Source organism: Neopsephotus bourkii, unplaced genomic scaffold (assembly GCF_033783945.1).
Source record: "Neopsephotus bourkii isolate Nb327-2 ecotype Australia unplaced genomic scaffold, CSIRO-AGI_Nbou_v1 NB_690, whole genome shotgun sequence".
NCBI classification, from domain to species: domain Eukaryota; kingdom Metazoa; phylum Chordata; class Aves; order Psittaciformes; family Psittacidae; genus Neopsephotus; species Neopsephotus bourkii.
In genome coordinates, this window is record NW_026901189.1 from 2,016,795 (window position 1) to 2,037,295 (window position 20,501).

General features: G+C 44.2%; 2 protein-coding genes across 2 annotated transcripts in view; both read right to left on the reverse strand.

The window, feature by feature from the left end:
• Nucleotides 1–6,694: 6,694 nt before the first annotated feature.
• On the reverse strand, nucleotides 6,695–7,708 carry SPRY1 (sprouty RTK signaling antagonist 1). Its single transcript, XM_061353732.1, has one exon. It carries the CDS (start codon nucleotides 7,706–7,708, stop codon nucleotides 6,746–6,748), a length of 963 nt encoding a protein of 320 aa, XP_061209716.1. The 3' UTR covers nucleotides 6,695–6,745.
• AFG2A (AFG2 AAA ATPase homolog A) overlaps nucleotides 7,627–20,501 on the reverse strand; it is a 229,774-nt gene continuing 216,899 nt past the window's right edge. Inside the window, exon 17 of the mRNA XM_061353673.1 lies at nucleotides 7,627–7,763. Within this exon, the coding sequence (XP_061209657.1) occupies nucleotides 7,734–7,763 (30 nt within the window). The 3' untranslated portion in view covers nucleotides 7,627–7,733. The remainder of the gene's footprint in view (nucleotides 7,764–20,501) is intronic.

A 20,501-nucleotide genomic window follows, 5' to 3' on the forward strand; every position in this document is an offset into this window, starting at 1 on the left:
CTATAACAGTATTTCCTCACATGCTCTTTCAGATCAGTAAATTTGAGACCAGACATCAGGTACTGCCAAACTTTGACAAAGTTCATACATAGATTTGAACTTAAAAACAAAAATGAGATCCAAATATACTGTGTTTCCAACCCTGACTAACCAGGCTGATCTTCACCATGATTCAGAAGAGACACAGAACATGTAGAAATGCATTAAGTCAGCAAGTGCCTCAGTAGTAGCACAGATGACTCTTTTAGTAGGTTTCATCAGGCAGAACTTTGCATGCTATGTAGAAAAATGAACAAGTGTACAAGTATTCTCTAAAAGAAAGGGTTGGTGCCAAAAATTGATTTTGAGCAGGGGCAGCTAGGAGACCTTGGTATTAAAAAGAAGGTACCACACAATTTCCCAGTATCCAGAAAATAGAGAAAAGCCCTAGCACTTCCCCCTTCCTTCCAGGCAACTAGCTTATACATTGTCATTTTGAAGTGCCCTACTCATGAAGCGCATGGATCCAAAAGCATTGAATTGAACACTACACAAGAAATGATGCTTTGGAGAGGACCTTTGCCAGGCAACTTCAGCTTTTCCTCCTACTTGAATCATGGAAGAAGAATCCCCATGGCACTGTGAGAACTGTCAGATGGTTTGGAAGTTGAAGCATGCCCCAGAAGAAAAATGATATACTTTAAAATATCCATTAAGTAGTTAATCAGTTATGTAATTTCAGTGTATGTTTAGGCTATTCCAGCTACTTCTCACAGTTATTTTGTCATATAAACTGAGAACATCCCAACAGTTAGGAATGCTAGATCTTCATAAGACAGTGTGCTGCTTTACCAACTAAAAAAAAAAAAAAAAAAAAAACAACCAAAAAGAAAAAAAAAAAACCCAAACCACCACCACAACAACAACAACACCAACAACAAAAACAAACCAACCAACAAACCAAAACCCTACCACAAGGTATCGAGCCCATTCAGATCAGCTTGCACTAGCATTAGGCCCCAGTGTAAGCACATTGTGGCCTGGCCAACTTCATCCCTGATATAAATCCATCAACTTCATTGAGAAGAATCATTCTGTGTTATAACCCCAGTCATACCATGATAGTGACCCTGCAGGGTCAGGCAGGATGCAAGTCCCATTGTGCTCTTTACTGCACAAACACAATGAGGTTCAGCCCTTTAGAGTACTGCCTCTGTCAGACATTTGTGCCTGTTGACAATGTGTTCTGTAGGATATTTGTTTTCAGATTCATAGCACTGTACGTGTACACAAAGGTTTACCAAACAGGGCATGCTTACAATGCAAGATAAGCATGGCATCAGACACACCTTTCTTTAAGGATGAAAACAAAAGTATGTTCCTTTTTCCTCAGAGAAAAAAGCAATTCACAACAATGACATTTTCAAGCTGGAGAGCTGATTTTGTAATATGCACAACAATGACATTCCCCTGGAAATAAACCATTTATCTTCCTTTTACAGTATTGTTACTTGCATACATCAGGAATACTGTAACATCCAGGTGAACTTATGATCTTTTTGAGGCTAAAATCAGAAGTTTTATATACTTAAACCTCAGGAATAAGATCATGTGTGGTCTGCAGGAAATCTGTCCTGTATTTCTGTTTATTAGTAAAGTAAATGAAGAAGTAGCTCATCTCAAGACACCTTCAGCAGAAGTGTCGGTGGCAGCTGCAAGCATGAAGACAGGAAAAACATCAGCACTCCTCTTTATCACAAATATAAACTGAGCAGTAAATATCACTCTAAGAATAACACTCCATTCCAACTGTGTTGGCTTCTGATATGGTGGACAGTGTGCCCATATTCTTCTTTTTGCCTATAACAGACACTGAGTTTGGATTTAACACTCCAGCCAAGAAACACACTATCTGGCAGGACACGCATGTACAGACATAGCAAGGTATGTGGCTGAAATGAGAGCAAATCACTACTGATCTGTGGGGCATCAGTCCCACATACCAGTGGTAGACCATGTCCATGCTCTAACATGGAAGCAGAACATGCTGAAGGAAGCTTTTTCTGGGTACCTTGTAAGTTTTTTAATATATCCTTCCTGTAAGTATACAGCTTATTATCACAGGCCCCATATGGCTCAGTAAATACCAAGGGTACAAGCCATGCCTTGGCTACTCAATCAGTGAGAGAAAGCTGAGAACCACCTACAGTAAGGAAGAACAAATGATCAAGAGCTGCCCTAAAAGCAACTTTCCTGCTGATGAAGTCTCATGAGAACAAGACTGGTGCCGCCCATGCACTGTGCAAGGCTGGTGAATCCAGCTGTGTGACAGCAGAACAAGGTTCTCTTCCAGGATTTCTGAAGCACCACCATGACTGACACAAATGCTCCTGCTGGAAGAAAGCCAACTATTAAGCAGGATTCCTTAGAATTTGGAGGTAATTTTAGCAGAACAAGAAATACAGAAGTTTGAGCAAGTCCCAAACACTCTTCCAGGACAAAAAAAACCTTATTACTTCATAGAAGTCCATTAAAACATTTCATCTAGCCTTTCTAATCCCTCTTAACAGATTTGCTTTATCCCAGACAGGGGAGCTAATCCTCTCCCACCTATCTTTATGATATGGAACTATAAATGAGAGCAAGTACTTTTCAGTAGTTAAGCATGATCCCATTGCAGAATACGCTATCATCCACACCAGCATTAGTGTAATGAAGCTGTCCTTAGTGAACCCACCAGTAGGGAATGTGGAAACTTATTTACCATCTGTTTCCAAAACACATTTCTTGCCAAAAGTTTTAAGGCAGTAAGCAAACCAAGACTTGAATTACAGCTTGCTGGAGGGACTTCCCTTTTTCCTTCATTGCAGACCTTACACGACACATTGCAGGACTATGCTGTGTAGAAGCAGATGGCAGGCAAATCCATCACTGACCTATACAATTAGGTTAGTAGGTCAGCTGAACTTGCCACCAAATTACACAACCATTTTATAGAGTTCTCTGTTCTTCAAGATAGGATCCTAAGCTATCTGAAAACAATTGAGAAATGACTGTACGACCAACATTGTAAAGATAGTCTGGCGCTCTACTGACATGTAGAAAGCAACTCAGACAGCCCAATTTAAGGCTGAAGAACTGAAATCTGCACTTCACACTCCTCATTACTATAAATCACATTAGCCTTTAGCAAACCCCATTACAACGAAACACAGGATCTCCAGCTGGTCATTCCAGGTGCTATCCTGCAGAAAGAACAGATTGTAAGGACTGACCACTTAGGGAATAATTAAAAGTAACTTTTGTCCCCTCAATCTGTGGAGGCTTACTTCATGCAGCTGTCAGCATGCTCAATTTTTTTCTGCTAAAAGGATATGATTTTCTCTCATGCAATCCTGTGTGGTCTAACACCACAAAATCTGTCTGCCCAGGACAAGTCTCAAGTCATTTCCATAACATAAGGCAATGTTCCACAGGACCTGCAAGTCAACTCAAATACCTCTACATGTGCATTAAATTAAGTACAAACACAGAACCTAACCGAAGGAAAAAAGAAACCCATCCCCGCCCCCCCACCCCCCCAAAAAAAGGAAACGGAAACAGCCCAAACCCTATTATTTGTATTGCTTTAACACTATCTTCTGCAGGTAACACCTGTCAACTAGAATACCATTTAAGGTACAAGGAGCTGTCGTCTCATTGTTCAGTCAATTTTTCCTCCTGAGGAACAGCAGTCTGAAGTTATTCCCAAAGTTTAGTTAGTAAAGGGAGCATTCATTAGTGTGATTAACTAGAGTGTAGGTTGTTGTTCATTTTTTTTTTTTTTTTTAACAAAATCTGAAACAGTGCTGCAACATAGCTCATGATAGAAGATAATAAAAGACAGTATGTTTGAGTTCCTTCAGGCTTTCATCTCTTCTGCTAGGAACCAGACCAAACCCCACATAAGTCACTTGGCTGAAACAAAAAAAGAGAGACAAGAGGTATGGAATACAACACTGTTCTTGAAGAGGAATATCTAACAGCCTTTAAGCAAACTTAACCAACACAGAACTGGATTGTACCCAGCTATGGAGAGGCAGGTGCCTCAGTATTTTTGAGTGTCTGTATACAGTCTCAAAAATGGTCATATATGACTAAAGGAGACCATTTGACAAGGATTTAATTGTCACCCAAGGGCTGTTTGCAGCTGCCACTGTTAGAGGAAACACTGGTGATAGCAAAGCAAGTCGCCTGCTCTTCAGAAACATTGTTGTCTTAGCTTTGTTTCATTTCCTGAAGAGTAAATCTCGGAAAGCAAACTTTGTATATGCACACTGCTGCCCTGCAAAATCCTCCCAGCCCATCAACTTTGTCTCTCAGAGGCCAGGAGAACAGCATCACTAACTGTATATACTGTTTCCTAGATGTAGCCAGGTGATGATTTCACTTTGTACCTCACAGGAGTTATCTAAGCCGTTTAATAAGGCATAAAGCTTTTCAAGCAGCTCATTATAAGACACTGGATCAGCTTTGACAGAATAACTACAAAAGCTGAGCTTAATCAAGTCATCAGTATGCTAGGAGTCAGAACAGCTTGAACAAGGCAATTTGAAGCAGCAGGACCTCAAAATGCAAGATACGACACATTTGGCAAGTTATTACTGGTTTTAGAGTTGAGTTTCTCTAGAACCACTTAGTCTGAAATTACATCCATTTAATAAACTTTTTACTTTAGAAGAATTGTGTTAGCCTTGACCCACATGAACAGAAGAATGAGGTTTCCCATTCACTCACAATGAAAAACTTTTTTGTTGAGTATGTGTCAAATGGCCACAAGTAGCTGTGACACTCAGGTCACCCTTGAGAGCTTTTAATTTAAAGACAGAAGATAAAGACAGTTGACACTGAAAAAATGTAGGGGAAAATAACCAAACAAGCCATAGACATGTTCAACACAAACACCATCCCCCAAAATTTCAACACTAGCAAACTGCAGGAACACAATCATTATCTTTTTATCCTGCCTCTGGCCTTTCTAATTAGGTTTGACCTTGGCAGATTCATTACTTCAACCGTTGTACAATTTAACCAGCCAAGTTCTATAGAGGAAAATTTAAAATAGGTTTACAGGTTAATTTGGTGTTCTTTAGGAAACAAAAAACCTGAAGTTATGGTTTCCTCCTCCACAAATGTATTTCTGAATGTTTTGGTAAATAAATAGGGCCTAGACTTCTTAGCACCGTTAAACACAACGCATACATTCAACAGTATTAAATATTCCAGAGCAAAAAATTTACTTGATATATAGGAAAAAAAAAAACAAAACAAAACAACCACCTTAAAATCAGGTAAACTAAACTAGAGCACAGACTAGTGGTTTTGAAGTATCAATAGGAAGCTATTTGCCACCTGACAGACCCGCAGGGAGGAGAAACCCCAGCAACACAGGCACATAGCTCACAACCTGTCATTGTAACAAAAGAATAAGAGCCATTTTCATTAATTAATATATATTCTGCATTATAGTTAACATATGTACTTTCTTCGTGTCATTCTTATTTAAGTATTGATATTTTGTTATATTCAGGCATGAGTACATTTTCAAGGTCTTTTGCAATAAATATCATAAAATAATAGAGATTCACATAATAAATATTCTTTACAATAAAAAAGTTTTAACAGACTTTTGTCTTAAAAATAGTTGGGATTCAACTTTGTTTTATACATAAAATATACAAAAAAGGACCACAATTTGTGGCTAAGGCAATAAAACAGGGGCAGAATAAATTTATAAAGTACAGAGCAGAGCTAAATTCACCAAACTGAAGGATGACAAGAAACAAGAAGGATTCAAGAACAGTTAGGTGACACAAGGTCACCTGAAGGCTGTTTGGACCAATGAACACCACCAACTTTCATATCAACTGATACTGATAGACTGAAAACAAGAGCAGGAGGGTGGAGTGAGCAATATCCTTCAAAGAGCTGACAGCAAAAGAAACAAATGGTATGCTGCAGCTCTAACATCTCCAATGTGAAGATCCACATAGTGTAGCAAAAAGTGAAGTTACATTGAAAAAGTATTAAAAAAAAAAAAAGAAAAAGAAAAAAATGGCAGGGTAATTCTCAGAACCAAGAATGTTCTGAAAGTTGAGACAAGAGAGGAGGGAAGGCAAAAACAAACAAACAACAAACAAACCAAAAAACATGCTGCTAATAGAAGAATCAGGCCTCTCACTTGGAAAAGCCTTTATTTTACATCCCTCTCCAGACAGGACACACATAAAAGAACTTATTTCACAATCCAGCTCACTCATGAAAGTTGTTCTTCCTTGGTACCCAGGGGGTTAAGTTAAAAATAACAGAATTGCTGAGAATGAAAAACATCTTTGGGAAGATATTCACAGAGCAAGAAACTTCAAGAGCTCAGTGAGCTCTCACTGTCTCTTTCAGGAGTGGTTGTTACAAACTCAAAAGACCCTGCCAAAGCAAGCAGCGGATGCAGATTCCAGGTCCACGCTTACCAAAGAGCAGCAATGACTATGTAAAATGCTCCACACCCAGCCAACAGGAAGAGGAGAGCAAAGATGCAAAGGGAAGAACTTGTGTAATTGAAGTTGGGGAGACAGAAAGGAAGAAAAAGAACAGCCTCCCCCAAAATGAGGGGTGGGGGAGAGGGGAAAAAAACCAAAACCAAAACCAAACCCCACCAAAAAAAAAATAAAAAAAAATCAGCTACAACCTGAAAAACTTAAGTTGAAGGAAGTAAACCTCCCTCCAAAAATCATGAGGGCTTGCCCTGACCGCGGGAAGGGCAGCTCTCCAGTTTACAATAGACCGTGTTGGAGTTCTTGCATCGGCACCCTGGACGATTGATGAGGTCGTAACACCCCCGACAAAGTTTTAGGAATCCTTTTGCAGGAGGGTAGCAGAGCAAGCAAGGCAGAAACAGTGACATCACTCCCATGCACAGGTACCTAGAACAGCAGTGTGACTGGGAGCAAGAGCAGGGATTATCCGCGTAAGAGTCCCCTTCATCATCATTAGAACAGTGGTAGAAGATCCCTTTGACCAAACACATGCAGGTGCTGTACTCCACCATGCTCTCTGCAGAGCACAAGCACTGTCGGTTGCAGGCCAAGCAAGAAGGAAGGGCCCTTGGGGCCGTGCACTCGCCACACTTGCACTTCCCACACTGTTCGCAGATAAACTTGTGCTGTGTCAAGTCCTCTTTCAAAGGACCCTTCAGATCATCTACAACTAGAGATGACTGCTTGGGCTGCGTCCGGATTGTCCGATCGGATCTGTGGCCTGACCCCGGCCTGAATGGAGGTGACCGTCCCAGCAGCCCTTGCTCTGAGGACGCACTGCTGTTGCTCCCAGAGCTGGCTGCGCTCCCTGTGCTAGTTGATCTGCTCAAGATGGGAGCCCTCGTGTTATTCTGATGCACCACATGCCCCACATGGCTGGGTCTGTGTTCGTAATTATTATTCACATTAATCGGTATAATTTCGTGAGTCCTTTCATGCTTCTCTTGCCTCGGTGCTGTCCGCGGACCAGACTTTTTAACCACAGATGGACCTTCGGTGTATTCATTGCTGCCCCTGATGGCCTTGATCTGGTCCAGTGACAAGATGGTTGCTGGCTGGCTCTCTCTGTCATAATCCAACCGCTGCCGGCTATCCAAGGAGGGCTGCTGAATCACCATTAGTGAGCCACCACTGCCATGTTGACTTTGGGGCTCCATCTGTAGTGATCGCTACTTCTGGCATTCAGTGGGAACCTGGCATGCATCTGAAATCCTAAAATAATAATAGCAAGACAGAAGGTATAAATAAACATTGTATGTGTACATGTATACACAAATATACAAGAAGAAGAGCAAAAGAAGAATAAAGAACAGGATACTTTTTGAAAACAGAAATGATATGGCAAACCACAAATTACCCTAGCCACCTGGTACTGATCTCTTTCAGCAGGGGATTACAACAGTGCTGAGGACCTGGCCAAAATCCAATAATGGGGAGAGTCTGAGTATGGCATCATAGGTGTGGAATGCAAGGAGACCCCGTGCCATTAAAAAAAAAAAAAAAAAAATTTCGAGTACTAACCTGTACAGTTGGCAAGCCATGCAAAGTGCTTCTCACTTGCTACTGAACTCGACGCTGAAACAAGGACAGTCTGTCTAACTAGCAATAACAGTGCTGAGAATGCCCCTCAAACCAAGCTGGAAAAGGGCAGGAACATAGTCTGGGTCGTGGTCTGCGTGGTAGAATGAAGAAAGAACCTGCGCAATCCTCACTCTTCTGTCCAAACCTGCAGCACCAGCACTCAACAGATTGGCATTGGGGAAGTCTCCTTTTTAAAGTGATGTGTGTGCGTTCAAGTCTTGAATGAAGGTCTGTCAAATGGCCAAGGCATTTTCCACAGGGGAGTAAGTTAATATACAAATCTAATATGCTTAAAAAATTAAAGCAAGGGTGCAAACAGCATGTTTTCTAGTATTTTGACCACAGGCCACCAGGTGAAAGAAAAAGGGTAGAAAAGGCTAAATAAGTACATCTTCTAGACTGACTTTTAAATAAAGATTACATATTGATTCCTTTTAAGTCTGCCTAGTTATCAACATGAAGATCAGAACACCATTGAGAAAACTGCAGTGATAGTTCTGTACCTATATGAAAATTCAGACAAGCTCCCTGAATGCCACATTTATAGAGAGAACGAAGGAATAAAAATAAATAAATAAAAATAATAATAAAAAAAAGAAACAACAAAAAAAATACGCATGTTATTGACAGTCTGGGAAAAAAAGACCCTTTTCACTTGTCTGAGATGTCATGCATGTTTACCTGAAAGAGGAGAAATGCAAGTGCTATCAAGAACATCCAAAACTCATCTGATAATCACGAGAAAGAATCTGCCTTGTTTATCCAAAGCACAGCCACCACGGAGCTGCTCCCCACTCACGAAAGAGGCAAAGTGAGAGCAGGAAGGGTTTCTGCTAACAGGTACTCAGCATCTTCATCACCCTGACCACTAATAAATGGTAAGCGACAGCTTCTCCCACGACACAGTCATGGTGCTCACCTCGCAGTCGAAGATTTCATTTCACATTTAGTATCTACTCTGTGGGCTTTAGGGTGGCCAGATAAATGGGAGTTAGGGAAAACCAAGTGCGCCCGCTTCTGATTCACCCCACAGAACGAGCTGCCCTCTTCACCAGCGCCGAATACAAACCCACAACAGACCAAGGGTGAATGAATGTGAACAGTGAAAGATTTACAGCTGGATCGACTAGGAGCTGGGCTCCCCAGGGGATGAAGAATAATATCCCAAGGAAATGCGAAAGACATTCAGTACCATCTTTGGGGGAAACGCGCAACATCAACACGGCTCGCAGACTGACAAGACCAACTGCACAGTTCAACAAACCATCTCCACCCCGAGCAAACAAGTTTTAAAAAGCCCCCCTTCAACCCCTCCCCGGCCAATAAAATACAATAACACGGCGAACACGCCGAGGAACCTCACGTTTCCGCACTCAAAGCCGCACAGCTCGCGATGCCTCCGCCGCGGGGCAGCGCTCCCGCCCATTACCTCAGCGATTCTCCCCCCCCCAGCCCCGGGCGGGCGGCGGCGCGGCGCCCTCTGCGCCCCGAGCGGGGCGAGGCGCGGAGCGGAAGGAAGAGGAGGGGAAAGAAGGGGAGGAAAGAAAAAAAAAGTTATGAATGAAAACAAGGGCTTTTTTTTTTTTTTTTTTTTTTTTTGCCCTCCCCCCCCTTTCCCTGCTCCCCCTTTTTCAGAGGAGGGAGGGCAGGACCGAGGTCGGCGCTGCCTCAGGAGGGCGGACTTCTCGGCGTTTAAAGAGGCAGCGCCCGGCCAACCAGCCACTGCAGCACCCGGGATGCCCCGCCACAGCACCTCAGGGACCACAGCACCCCACGCCAGGCGCCGCCCGAAGGGGTGTTTGGGGTCGTTTTCACCGTTCTTCTCATTTTCAGCCGCCCGCAACGTTCACTCCCACACAGCAGCCCCCCCCACACGTCCCCTCAGGGCACCGGCTGCTGCGGGATCTGTCACACCCCCCGACCCACCGCGCCGGGCCGTTTCCTCTCGCAGCAGCCCGGTCCCTGTGCGCTTTCCATTCTCTGGGAAAGGGTCCGGTGTGGGGCTGCGGTGCCCGCGCCCCGCCAAGCAGGCGCTGCGCCTGTGCGCCCGGCGGCACCTGCTCGCGGGCTGAATGCCCCGGTGAGAAAGTAAAGCGCGACGAGCGCCCGACTTACTTATTTCCAAGGAGTCACTAGTGATGGGAAATCCCCCGTTCGAGGGAGGTAACTCCGCAGGGCAGGGTAACGGTGGGGCCGCGTCCCCGGCTCCTGGCCCTCCCGGCCCCGCCGGGCGGGGGAAGGCGGGCGTGCTGCGCTCCTCGTCTCTGCAAAGCCCTCGCCGACCTTCACGTCCTACTCAGCGAGCGGAGGAAAATCCAGCTATGCTGCGGTCCGCAGTACTCCTGGCTCAGGGGTCAGCATTCAGCGGGCCGCTCTCCCTTGACGCGCTCTCCTGCCGAGCCAAAGTCCCCCGAGGGACGCAGCTCTGTCCCTCGGCGGCGAGTGTCCCGGTCTAGAGGCGGCGAGGAGCAGATCAAGCCGTTTCCCTGCAAGCAGTTTATCTCGCTCTAGCGCCGGACAGCGGGGTCGGGCACTGGTGAAGAAGGTCTCCAAGCAGGGGGACGCGGGGATCCTGCTCGGGCCGTGGTTTCCCTTCCCCGGCGGGGGCAGTCCCAGACGAGCCCTCCCGGGCCCGGCGCTCGGCTTCACCGCACAGTTCTCGTCGCGAGTCCCTTCGGGCAAAGCGCGACCACAACCCCTAGTGCAAGAGATTATGTAACTTTTAGGAGGTAAAACACCCACGAAGAAGCACTTGCTTGCAATATGCGCGCTTTCAATGAGCACCCCGGTGAGCTGCAAACGAAGGCAGAGCGCAATGGCTCTGCAAGCTGGCTTCAAACTGCCATGTGCTTGTTGTTGCTGCCGGAGTCTGCCCGACTGACTGACAGACTTGGAAGCAGGGGCAGCGCGTCAAGAAGACCGGGCAGCCCAGAACACAGAAACCCTCACACGGAGGTTTCCGGAGCCTCCTCTCATTTCGCGGGAATCAAGCAAGGCTCCAGCACTCAAACGCGACCTCGCGTTCAGCACGGCAGGCAATCACAGAACTGCAAGTTTTATCGTTACCAGCAAAATGCAGCTGAACACTGCTCACCAGAGAAGCCAGGTCACCCGCTGCCCCGCACCGAAAACCGGGCGTTCGGCGCCGAGGAGTGGAGCAGCGAGGCCAGTCCGCCGCTCGCCCGCACCTCCACACGGCGGCGGCCAGGCAGCGCTCTGCTCCGCCTCGCCTCTCCCCGCGGCCGCCCCATAGCCCTTCGCTCGCTCGCCCGCCCGCCGGCCGGCTGCGGAGCCCCTCGCCGCCCGCCCACACCCCCGGCACCTGAGCAGCGGGGAGGAAAGGCGCCCAGCACCGCCTGGGCTTACCTACGGCCGAGGTGAGCGCCTGCTCCCCGGGGCACATTGGCAGCCCCAGCACGGAGTCCAGCCCGGACAGTGCAGGCAGTCGCGTAATCCCGCGCCCGCTCCGCGCCGTCCCAGAGTGAGTGCGGCCGCGCCCGGCCGCCTTTCAGCGCGTAGCCCCCGCCCGCCCCGCGGCCGCGCCCCCGTGATGTCAATGTGTCACTCCGCGGCGCCCCCGAAATCCCGGAGTGGACTTCCCGCCCTCCCGGGAGCCGCTCCCGCATAGGTCACGGCCACCGGCCACTCTCGCCGGACAAGTGGCCCCACCGGTAAGGCGCCGGTGCGTATGTGCGCGGAGAGCAAACCCGTGCCCCGCCGCCGGGCCCGTAGCTCGGCTGGCGGCTCCCGCCCCGCGGTGGCTTGTCCCGGCAGCCGCGGCTCTTCGGCCCCGGCGCCGCCCCCGGCCGGCAGGGGGAGCGCGGAGGAGCGGGTGTCGCTCCCGCCTCATCGGGGTGGGGGAAGGTGGGAGAGGCCGACCCGGGCCCGGCGGGGTCAGTGCAGGTGGCAGAGGTGGAAGGGGGCCCCGTACGGCAGCAGACACGTCGGAGGGCCGGCCCCCCTTGCCGCGGGGCTGAGGAAGGATGCGCTGATTTAGGCGTACCTGCTGACCAGAGACTAGGCTGTGGGGCTCGAGTCCGCAGGCTCTGGTACGTGTTTTAGCACCGGCGTCCTTCAAGCATGGTCTAGCCAGGTGGCAAAGCTATTCCTTTATAGCCATAAAAAGTTTTTGCTTCTTTCAGCCTAACAAAGAGCTAGCCGAGGACTTGAGAAAGTGTTTACCCCTGTGATAGGAAACGGCTTTTCTGACCCATTTACAGATGGCACAATTCACGTGGTTGTCCTTCTCTGCCACCTTCCCATCCCAAACTCTTCAAGTCCCATCCAAACGTCATCACTACATTTCTGCCACAGTGCTGAAGAGACCACAGTGATGCCTTCTGACCCATTACTTTTGTGGACAGATATTATCTTTGATGTACGTTGGGGGTGGTTTGTTTGGTTTTTTAAGTGCCTAAAGAGTATTAAAAGGCAACTGCAAGAACATGGAAAAATGTCGTGAGAAGAAATCAAAAGTCTGAGAATTATTTTACAACAACATGCTATGCCTTGGAATAGTTGAGCTTTCTAGTGCTTGGCTGAAAATCACTGTAGCCCCAAGTTTCTCTGCAATATTCTAAATGCCTTTTTACAATATCTTTCCCCAAAATCATATTCTCTCGCATTTTGCCTATATATATATATGGAGCTACTTAGCAGGAACATTCACCCAGAAGCAAATAATCTCTAAAACGAGAACGTACCAGTACAATGCTGGTATTCTGTGACAGATTCTGTCCACCCAGATCACACTCATGGGTGGCTGCAGTGCAGTTATTTTTTATCAAACTTCACTAGGCTTGGAAAGAAAATACACAAATTATACATATAAATTTATTTGTCACTTTACTAAACTATAGTCACTAAACTTTACTTTAATCGTGCATTTCTATCAAATAAAATCTTGATGCATGAAAGGTTATATACAGAATATCACTAATACTTCTAAGTTTGTAATTAACCAATGGGCAGTATAAACCAACTATAAATGCAGTCTTCCAATTACAGAGGCTCAAGTGACAAACAGCAGCATTTGGCATACGGCATGGTCATAAAAATTTCCCAATTTAGCATTCATATTGCTAGGGATGCAGAAAAGGTGACTGCTCCTCAAAAGCATTCTCAGACACCTTGCAAGCACAAAGTATAAACCTGTTTCCAGTGAAATCCACTGGAAAATTGTGGAAGCTGTCACAGTTCAAATTCGCAAAAATCCCTAGCAAAGAACCAAAATTACTAAGAAAACCAACAGAAATCACTCCTGCAGAGCAACATTTCATGCAAATCTATTGTCTGCTATATTTTAGCTTTCTTTCCCAAAGCAACTCTGTTCTGAATAAAGACAAAGCAAAAGACACTGCATTTACGTAGGTAGGTGATACACAGTAGTTCTTGCAGCAACATCAACAGAGGCAGCAGCGGGTGAGCTGTAGATGAGCGGTGGTGGGTCACAGAGCAGAGTCCACCTCGTCACTGAGGTTTGGCTCCATGACCAAGAATACTCACATTTAGCAACTGGCTGGCATCTTACAGAAGCTTGTGTGTCTTTTTCCTAGGATACTACTGTGAAAACATTGCTTAACACTTTTCCTTTCACATCTCTAAAGCCCATACTACCTTAATAAACTGATGCCAAGCCTAAGAGCTGGGTTTTAGAAATACAGAACTGCGCTTAAATGGGTCAGTAAAATCGCCAAGAATAATGGCAGTGGTTTACTATCACTTGGCACCCGAATGAACACTTCACTGAAACATGGGAAAACCCTACAGCTATGTTAGAAGGCTCTCCACAGACTCAAGCAAACATGCCTGCATGTCATGCAAGTCATCTTATTAGATTTTTCTTGGAAATTACAGCAGCGAGAAGCTGTTGTTAGAGAAAGGAGAGCTAAAATTCTGGAGCTTAAATTGGCAACTTGGAAGAGGGTTGACACACCTTATGACTACATCCTGGCACAACCTTAATTTGAGGATTGACACACAGACGGGAATCCAATGCACCCAAGTTATTTTTCCTTCTCCAAATCAAAGGTTTGATCCAAAGGTGTCTGCCTCCCCCACCGACAAGTCAGGAGAGACCAGCCCTCTATGCCCAAAGTTAATCCTTCTGAAAAACCTCCCAGAATGAGGTTGAAGAGACTGAATGATGGCTGGTAGTCATGACTCAGTCCCTGTTTCCACTCTCACTTTGAGGATCATGTACTGGAGATAACTACCACCTTCTGCAGTCATATGCTACTTCTCCCTCCTGCAAGCTTCAGTGTGCCAAAAGGCTCATTGTACAGAATAAAAGGCAAGTCTGTCATTGGGTTTTGTTTGGTTTTGTCCCTAATCCACACCCAGAAGCAACTTCCATCTCTAGGTCACTTGACTGACCTTTATAGGTAGTGAACTATGCCTCTGTAAAGATTAATTGGATAAACTATGATCCTCCCACTATCAGTAACAAGTAATGCTGCTTCTGTGTTGCATCCCACCTGGGAACACCATTGCATTTCCCCCTCAGTGCCATCTCCTAGGCCCTGCTAAGGTGCAGATCCTGGTCAAGAATGAGGCTGCATACTCAGTCCCAGACACTGGAACTTCACTGCTCCTTCTAAGCAGCACAAGGTGGCTTAGTCTATGCAGAGTAAGAACTATCCCATCTATCAGCAGAGTACCATTTCAGACAGAGAAGGTGACAAACAGCCTGTACTTGAAGCATTCAATATTTACTGCTCCCATCACTTATCTTCTGTGGTGATAACTATCTTGAGCCAATATGGCTTTGAGGAAACTCAGCAGAGAACGTTTGCCTTTGCGCAAGTTATTTGTCAGTTAACCAATCTTCACAGCTGTAACAACATTTCTGAAGTTACAGAGGGATTCAAAAGCCATTAAAAAAAAATGTTAGCATTTATAACGAAATTATAAACGAAACTGCTACCTGTAGAATGCATAAGTGATGTATTTCCCCCACAAGACGTGCAGTATAATCTTGGGTGTTGGGAGAAACAACTAGTACCTGCAGCCCCCAAAAGCTTTGCGCTGGGTGGAACTTTGAGGGTGTTAGGGTCTGCAGACTCAGGACCCACAGCAGTGCCCTCAGAAACTCTCAGTGTAAGGAAACAGTATGTGCTTGCTAGGATAAGACCAGTGTAACTAAATTAACACTTTCACTAGTAAGCCTACATGTATTAAAAAATCCCCAAACAGTAAAACAACAAAATCCTACAATAGCTATTAAACACTGCTGTAATAATAAGCATTGTGGACAATTTCTTATCAACTCATTGAAAATTTTGGTGGTCCTGGCTTAAGCTGGTGCATGAGATGAAATAAAGCTGCTCCAAAGAGTTGAAGTAAAAACCTGTACCCTGAAAAGTACAGGGAATCACTTCAGGGTAAGGAAGAGAAAGTGAAGGGTGATGTGATTTAGCATTTCCGATCACACTTTCTGCTAGACAGGTTGACCTTTATCTGAGATCAAAGCATCAGTAGCTGGGGATTTCTTCACCTTCTGTGCAAGGACTGCTCTGAAAGCTGTCTGATGAAGTGCAGCCATGTAAAGCTACTCCTCACCATCACTGCACAGGCTGGGAACAGGCACACAGGAAATCCTCAGTTGCAAACAGAAACCTTGAGTTTTCTCTTCAGAAGATAACATCAGTTTTTCTTAGAGGCAGAAGAAGTAGTAAAAGGCAACAGTCAGGCAAATCTCTGAGAACAAAGGGACAAACGTCAATATGAACCTGCTTCGTGAACATTTGAACACTGAATCAAAGTATACAGGAAATGCTGCAGAGCTGGAGAGTTGGCCAGGGGCTGGCCGAATTCAGCAGAAATGAAAAAGAAAGAAAACGCAAAGGTTTGTACAGTAAGTTGAGAGTTTGAGAACATGCTTCCCCTCCCCACCTCTTGCACCATATTGGAGAAACCGGTGTTTTCCTTGGGTATTCCTCCCAAGCATGGTGAGCAGCTAGAGATACAGGGTTCGTGATACATGCTACCTGCTTCTGAATCCCCAAAAGGCCAATTTGGTAAACAGGGATTAGCGAGAAACAATGGAGGAGCTGCAGCTTAGGTAGAATCTATGTGACTTTTTTGGCCTTCCCAAATGGTAGTTTTAATGCTACCTTGCTTTTGCTGTGAAGAATAGCAAAGGGACTTTAGCTGTCAAAACTGTAATTGAAGACACATAGCACTGAAGAAAAGCTACAGGAAAGATGACACATTGGTAAAGGCACCTAACAAGAGGCAAAACTTCACTCCTCTAAGGGCAAGTCACAACGCATCTCTTCATTTTTCACTACTCACTTGCCATATATGCAACTGGTACATTCACATTTCTCCTTCAGATACCAGAGTTAGTTGTTTTCTGATCAAGTTTATTTCTTCCTTGGAGAACTGTCTCTGCAGACTTCCTGTGTAGCTGCTGCACTAAATGGCTGTGCTTACATAAGATACTTTACAAAGGTACTGATGATGTCTTAATTACTTTATATTAATTTTTAAGTCTTTTAGCAAATTAGCTGATATTACGTCTGCAAAATTTTTGTGAAAAATTAAAATTGTCATTACTGCTTAATACAGATGATAACTTACATCAACTGTAAATTTCTTTACCTGCAACTCATTATTTCCTGTAGTAGCACTAAGGAAATTGACTTCTACTATCCACTGAGAACGATTACTTGCACAGAAATTAGAGTTAGCTCTGTTCTATTTCAGTTTTCACCAATAGGAAGTATTCCTGTGCTGAACTACATTGCCACAAATGCATGTATATATATGCATATATCTTGTAGTTTTAACATCACTGAAGAGAAGGAAACAAAGGTCTATGAATGTAAGAAGAGGGCTGTTAAAAGCTCTTCATTCTTTCTTGTGATTTTGAATTGTGCATGTTTCAAAATTTCCCAGTCCTGACTCTGCTGTGTGTGTCTGCTGTCAGAGGACAGCAAAAAGACTCATCACTGCAAAGCCACATTATAGAAGTATTGGTGAATTAAGAGTAATTGCTTGGGTGTCTCTTTTGACCTGGTATCTGATTAAATGCTCAATTTTCTGTATGAAGATTGTGTCAGGTAAAAATTGTGGCCATGTGTGAGATGACATGGCTGAGCAAACCCAGCTCCCCAGAAGGAAGTTGCAGGTTGGAGCCCTCGAACATAGAAGCCCATGAGGACACAAAATAAGAACATGCTCAGTGGAGCAGTTCTCACTTCTTTCCTTCAAGATAGCTCATTCCAACCATGAATAATAATTTTGAAAGGTGTCAGATTCCTGGATTATGGCATCAACCCCAGTCTCCCCAGCTGTATTCTGCTGAATTTTTAGCAAGCAATTGAAACAAGAAAAAAATCCCAATCTATTAAAGTGACGACTCTATTAATTCAGTGGGAAAGGAGGAAACCTGGGTAATTTAATTTCTGCAACCATGTACGTTCAGAGTGGGTTCTATTTTTTATTTTTTTAAGGCCTGTAAACCTGATTTTCCGTTTCTTTTGCATTCTTCTACAGTCGAGTTAGGTAACAAACAGGTAGAGCTACAAAGATGCTCCTGGTGGGATTAAGTAGTCAAGATATAGCTGTGTAAGTATGTGCTGAGAACTGAGTAAAAGGAGGTGGCTGTTTTAATTATGGTTGATAAAAAACTAGCCAGAGGAAAGCCACCCTGACTGAATAACAGCATTTAGCTTCAAAAACCACCAAGGAACAAACCCTTCCCATTTCTTTTAGAGAAGTGGTCACTCCCCAGGTGTGGACTGCATTACCAAAGATGTAAAGCTCTCAGATAATTTAAATACAGGGCTCTGTGTATGTTTTTATTATCTAACCACTTCTGGCAACTCTGGTATTAGTACAGCTCTAGGAATGCCTACTATTTATCAGGTTGTGCAATCTGTCACTGTCAGCTGAAGGAGGTCTCAGGAGCAGCATTTCTAATTTGATTTGAAAATATACAGGGAAACCTGAGACCGCTTTTAGCAAGAATGATGGGGTTGGCCTAATGAACACAATCTCTTTGGTCATTCTCAAGAACAGTATGTCAACAACTAAGTTTAGCTTCTCTCCACAGCTGTAACAGCTTCTGTAGGGAAGCAGTAACTTAGCAGCTATGTCACGTGTTGGCTCCGTTTTACCAATCAAAAGGTCAATGAGATTTTAAAAGATGACCTTCAATTTCCTGGAATGCAAGCATTTTTCCATGGATACATGAAAAGAAGTTTGCACCAAGTGCTGGTATTTTTTGCCCTTTTTTCCACCCACAGAAACATCTTCCCTTGAATCTGAATACAGGTGTATAACACTAAATGATGCCTATGGCAGAGTCTATCTAGAGACACAATTCTCAAATAGCTAGGGTGTTGTCATTGCTTTTGGACCAGGAATTGGCTCCAGGAAAATGAACATGCCACAGAATGTCTCTGTAGCAGAGCCACATGTATTTCAGGCTGCAGCGTCACCCGCTTCAATACATAAGAATTTATCGACTTTGACTTCTCATGGGAAAAAACAAACCAGCCAACCCTACACCTTTCTTCTACTCTTTTATGGTGGAAAAAACATGGAAAAGATCCCCACCACAACTCTACAAGAGTACAGCAATGTCACTGGTAGTTTGCTGCATCCCAGTAAGAGAATGATAAAATATAATTTTGCCATTAATATGTTTTTTTTCTCATTTTATGGGTAATACTTCTCCAAAATATTCTATTTTGCATTTGGCAGGTCAAGTATTGAATTGAGTGCCAAGATATCCCTTGTGCGCTTGCTGTGGTTTGTTGTACTCTAGAAGAGCTTGCTAGTCGCATCTTGAGATTTTGCTCTGTAATAACAAATTATCTGTCAAGGAATAATCAGTGTCAAGGGCCAGGTACTGTTCTTAGGAAAATCAAAACTAATGTTGGTTTCCTTTGGGATAAATGAAGCCAGGAGACTTCTGTGTTATGGGGATAGTTTGTGTGTTCTCTCTTGTTCTAATTATTTTATTATATACCTAATATATGCATGTATTTTACATATACAAAAAACCCCACAACATATTATCCCTCAAGACCCTTTGGGTTAAAAAGGTCAGATTTCTCTCACCAAAAAAAGACTGAAAAAAATCCTTGACAACAAAGACCATAAACCACACATGCCAATGCACATACTGTCATGTTACTGGTGATCAAGCCTCTCATTTCCACCAGAGTGGGAGACGGGCCATAGAAAAGACAGGAGCTGTGCTGCTAGGAAAGCTTGTGCCACCTTTCCTGCTGGTTCTCACCCAGAAGAACATGTACAGACACACACTTACCTAGAAGTCAAGTCAATTCTATAGCAATTACTAATGTCAATCAGAATAAGTTACTGATTATCAACTTCTATACACCAGTCACGGCAATATGGCAGAACACATAAGATAACTCTACTGGAAGGTAAATGTGAAAAGCTGAAGCTTTCAAAACAAACTAAAAAATTGGCCTCTTATGAAAGAGCTTCCTATTGAAACATAGGAAATATTTGCTATTTAAAATATTAAAAATTGAATCTGCCACTGAAATAGCTAAGAGTGCTGGATTTTCAGCTATTTCATACCCACATTAATTGCAAACTATTGGAAAGTGTGGATTTTTCTGCTTGAAAGGAACAAATTACTTTTCATAATGAAGGGCTTTCCATCATGCCAGGAAATATCCTCCCCCTCACCTGCCCTGCAGAAAAGAGAGATAGAAATTAAGAACCCTGTCAGGAAAACCAACAAGGTTACTTGTTATGTGGAGAGCAAAGACAGAAGGCATGTAGAAGATAGCACATCTGTGAGCAACTACTAAAAGAGAAAGTTGAGGTAGACAAGTCACTGAGGAGACACTGAGAAGGCCACAACCAGCCACAAACCATGGAAATGTTGGAAGTGGAGGTGCATGTTAAATGACTATTAGTTCAGTTGTTAAAAATAACTTCCTACCTAGTTCCTGTGGGCTGATAACAAAAGCTGACTAGGATATCCTACCAGCTCTTACTACATTGGCAATAATCTTTGGCACCAATCAGGTTAAAAGGTGGTGCTTATAAACGTACGAGAAATTTTCAAGTACACAAAAAAATTAATTCGCTTATGGCGAAAAACTAACAACTTGTTATACTGACCACTGAATATGATACTCCTAGCTTATCAAAAGAGCAACATGCAAAACAGAGTATGGAAATCTAAAAAAGAGCACCTAAAGCCACTCCTTTCCTTTGGAGTAGAACTGGGAAGTCAAACTTGGGAACAGAGACTTATCAATAAAAGCATATTTCATCTCAAGCAGATCTATAGGTTCCTGTCAACTGATGTTGAGAATTTCTGAAGACATGCTTTTTCTAAAGTATATGGATCTTCCCATGTACTGTTAGGTA

What these genes read in the sequence shown, in the direction of transcription:
- SPRY1 (XM_061353732.1), bottom strand. Translation starts at nt 7,708, where the DNA reads ATGGAGCCCCAAAGTCAACATGGCAGTGGTGGCTCACTAATGGTGATT.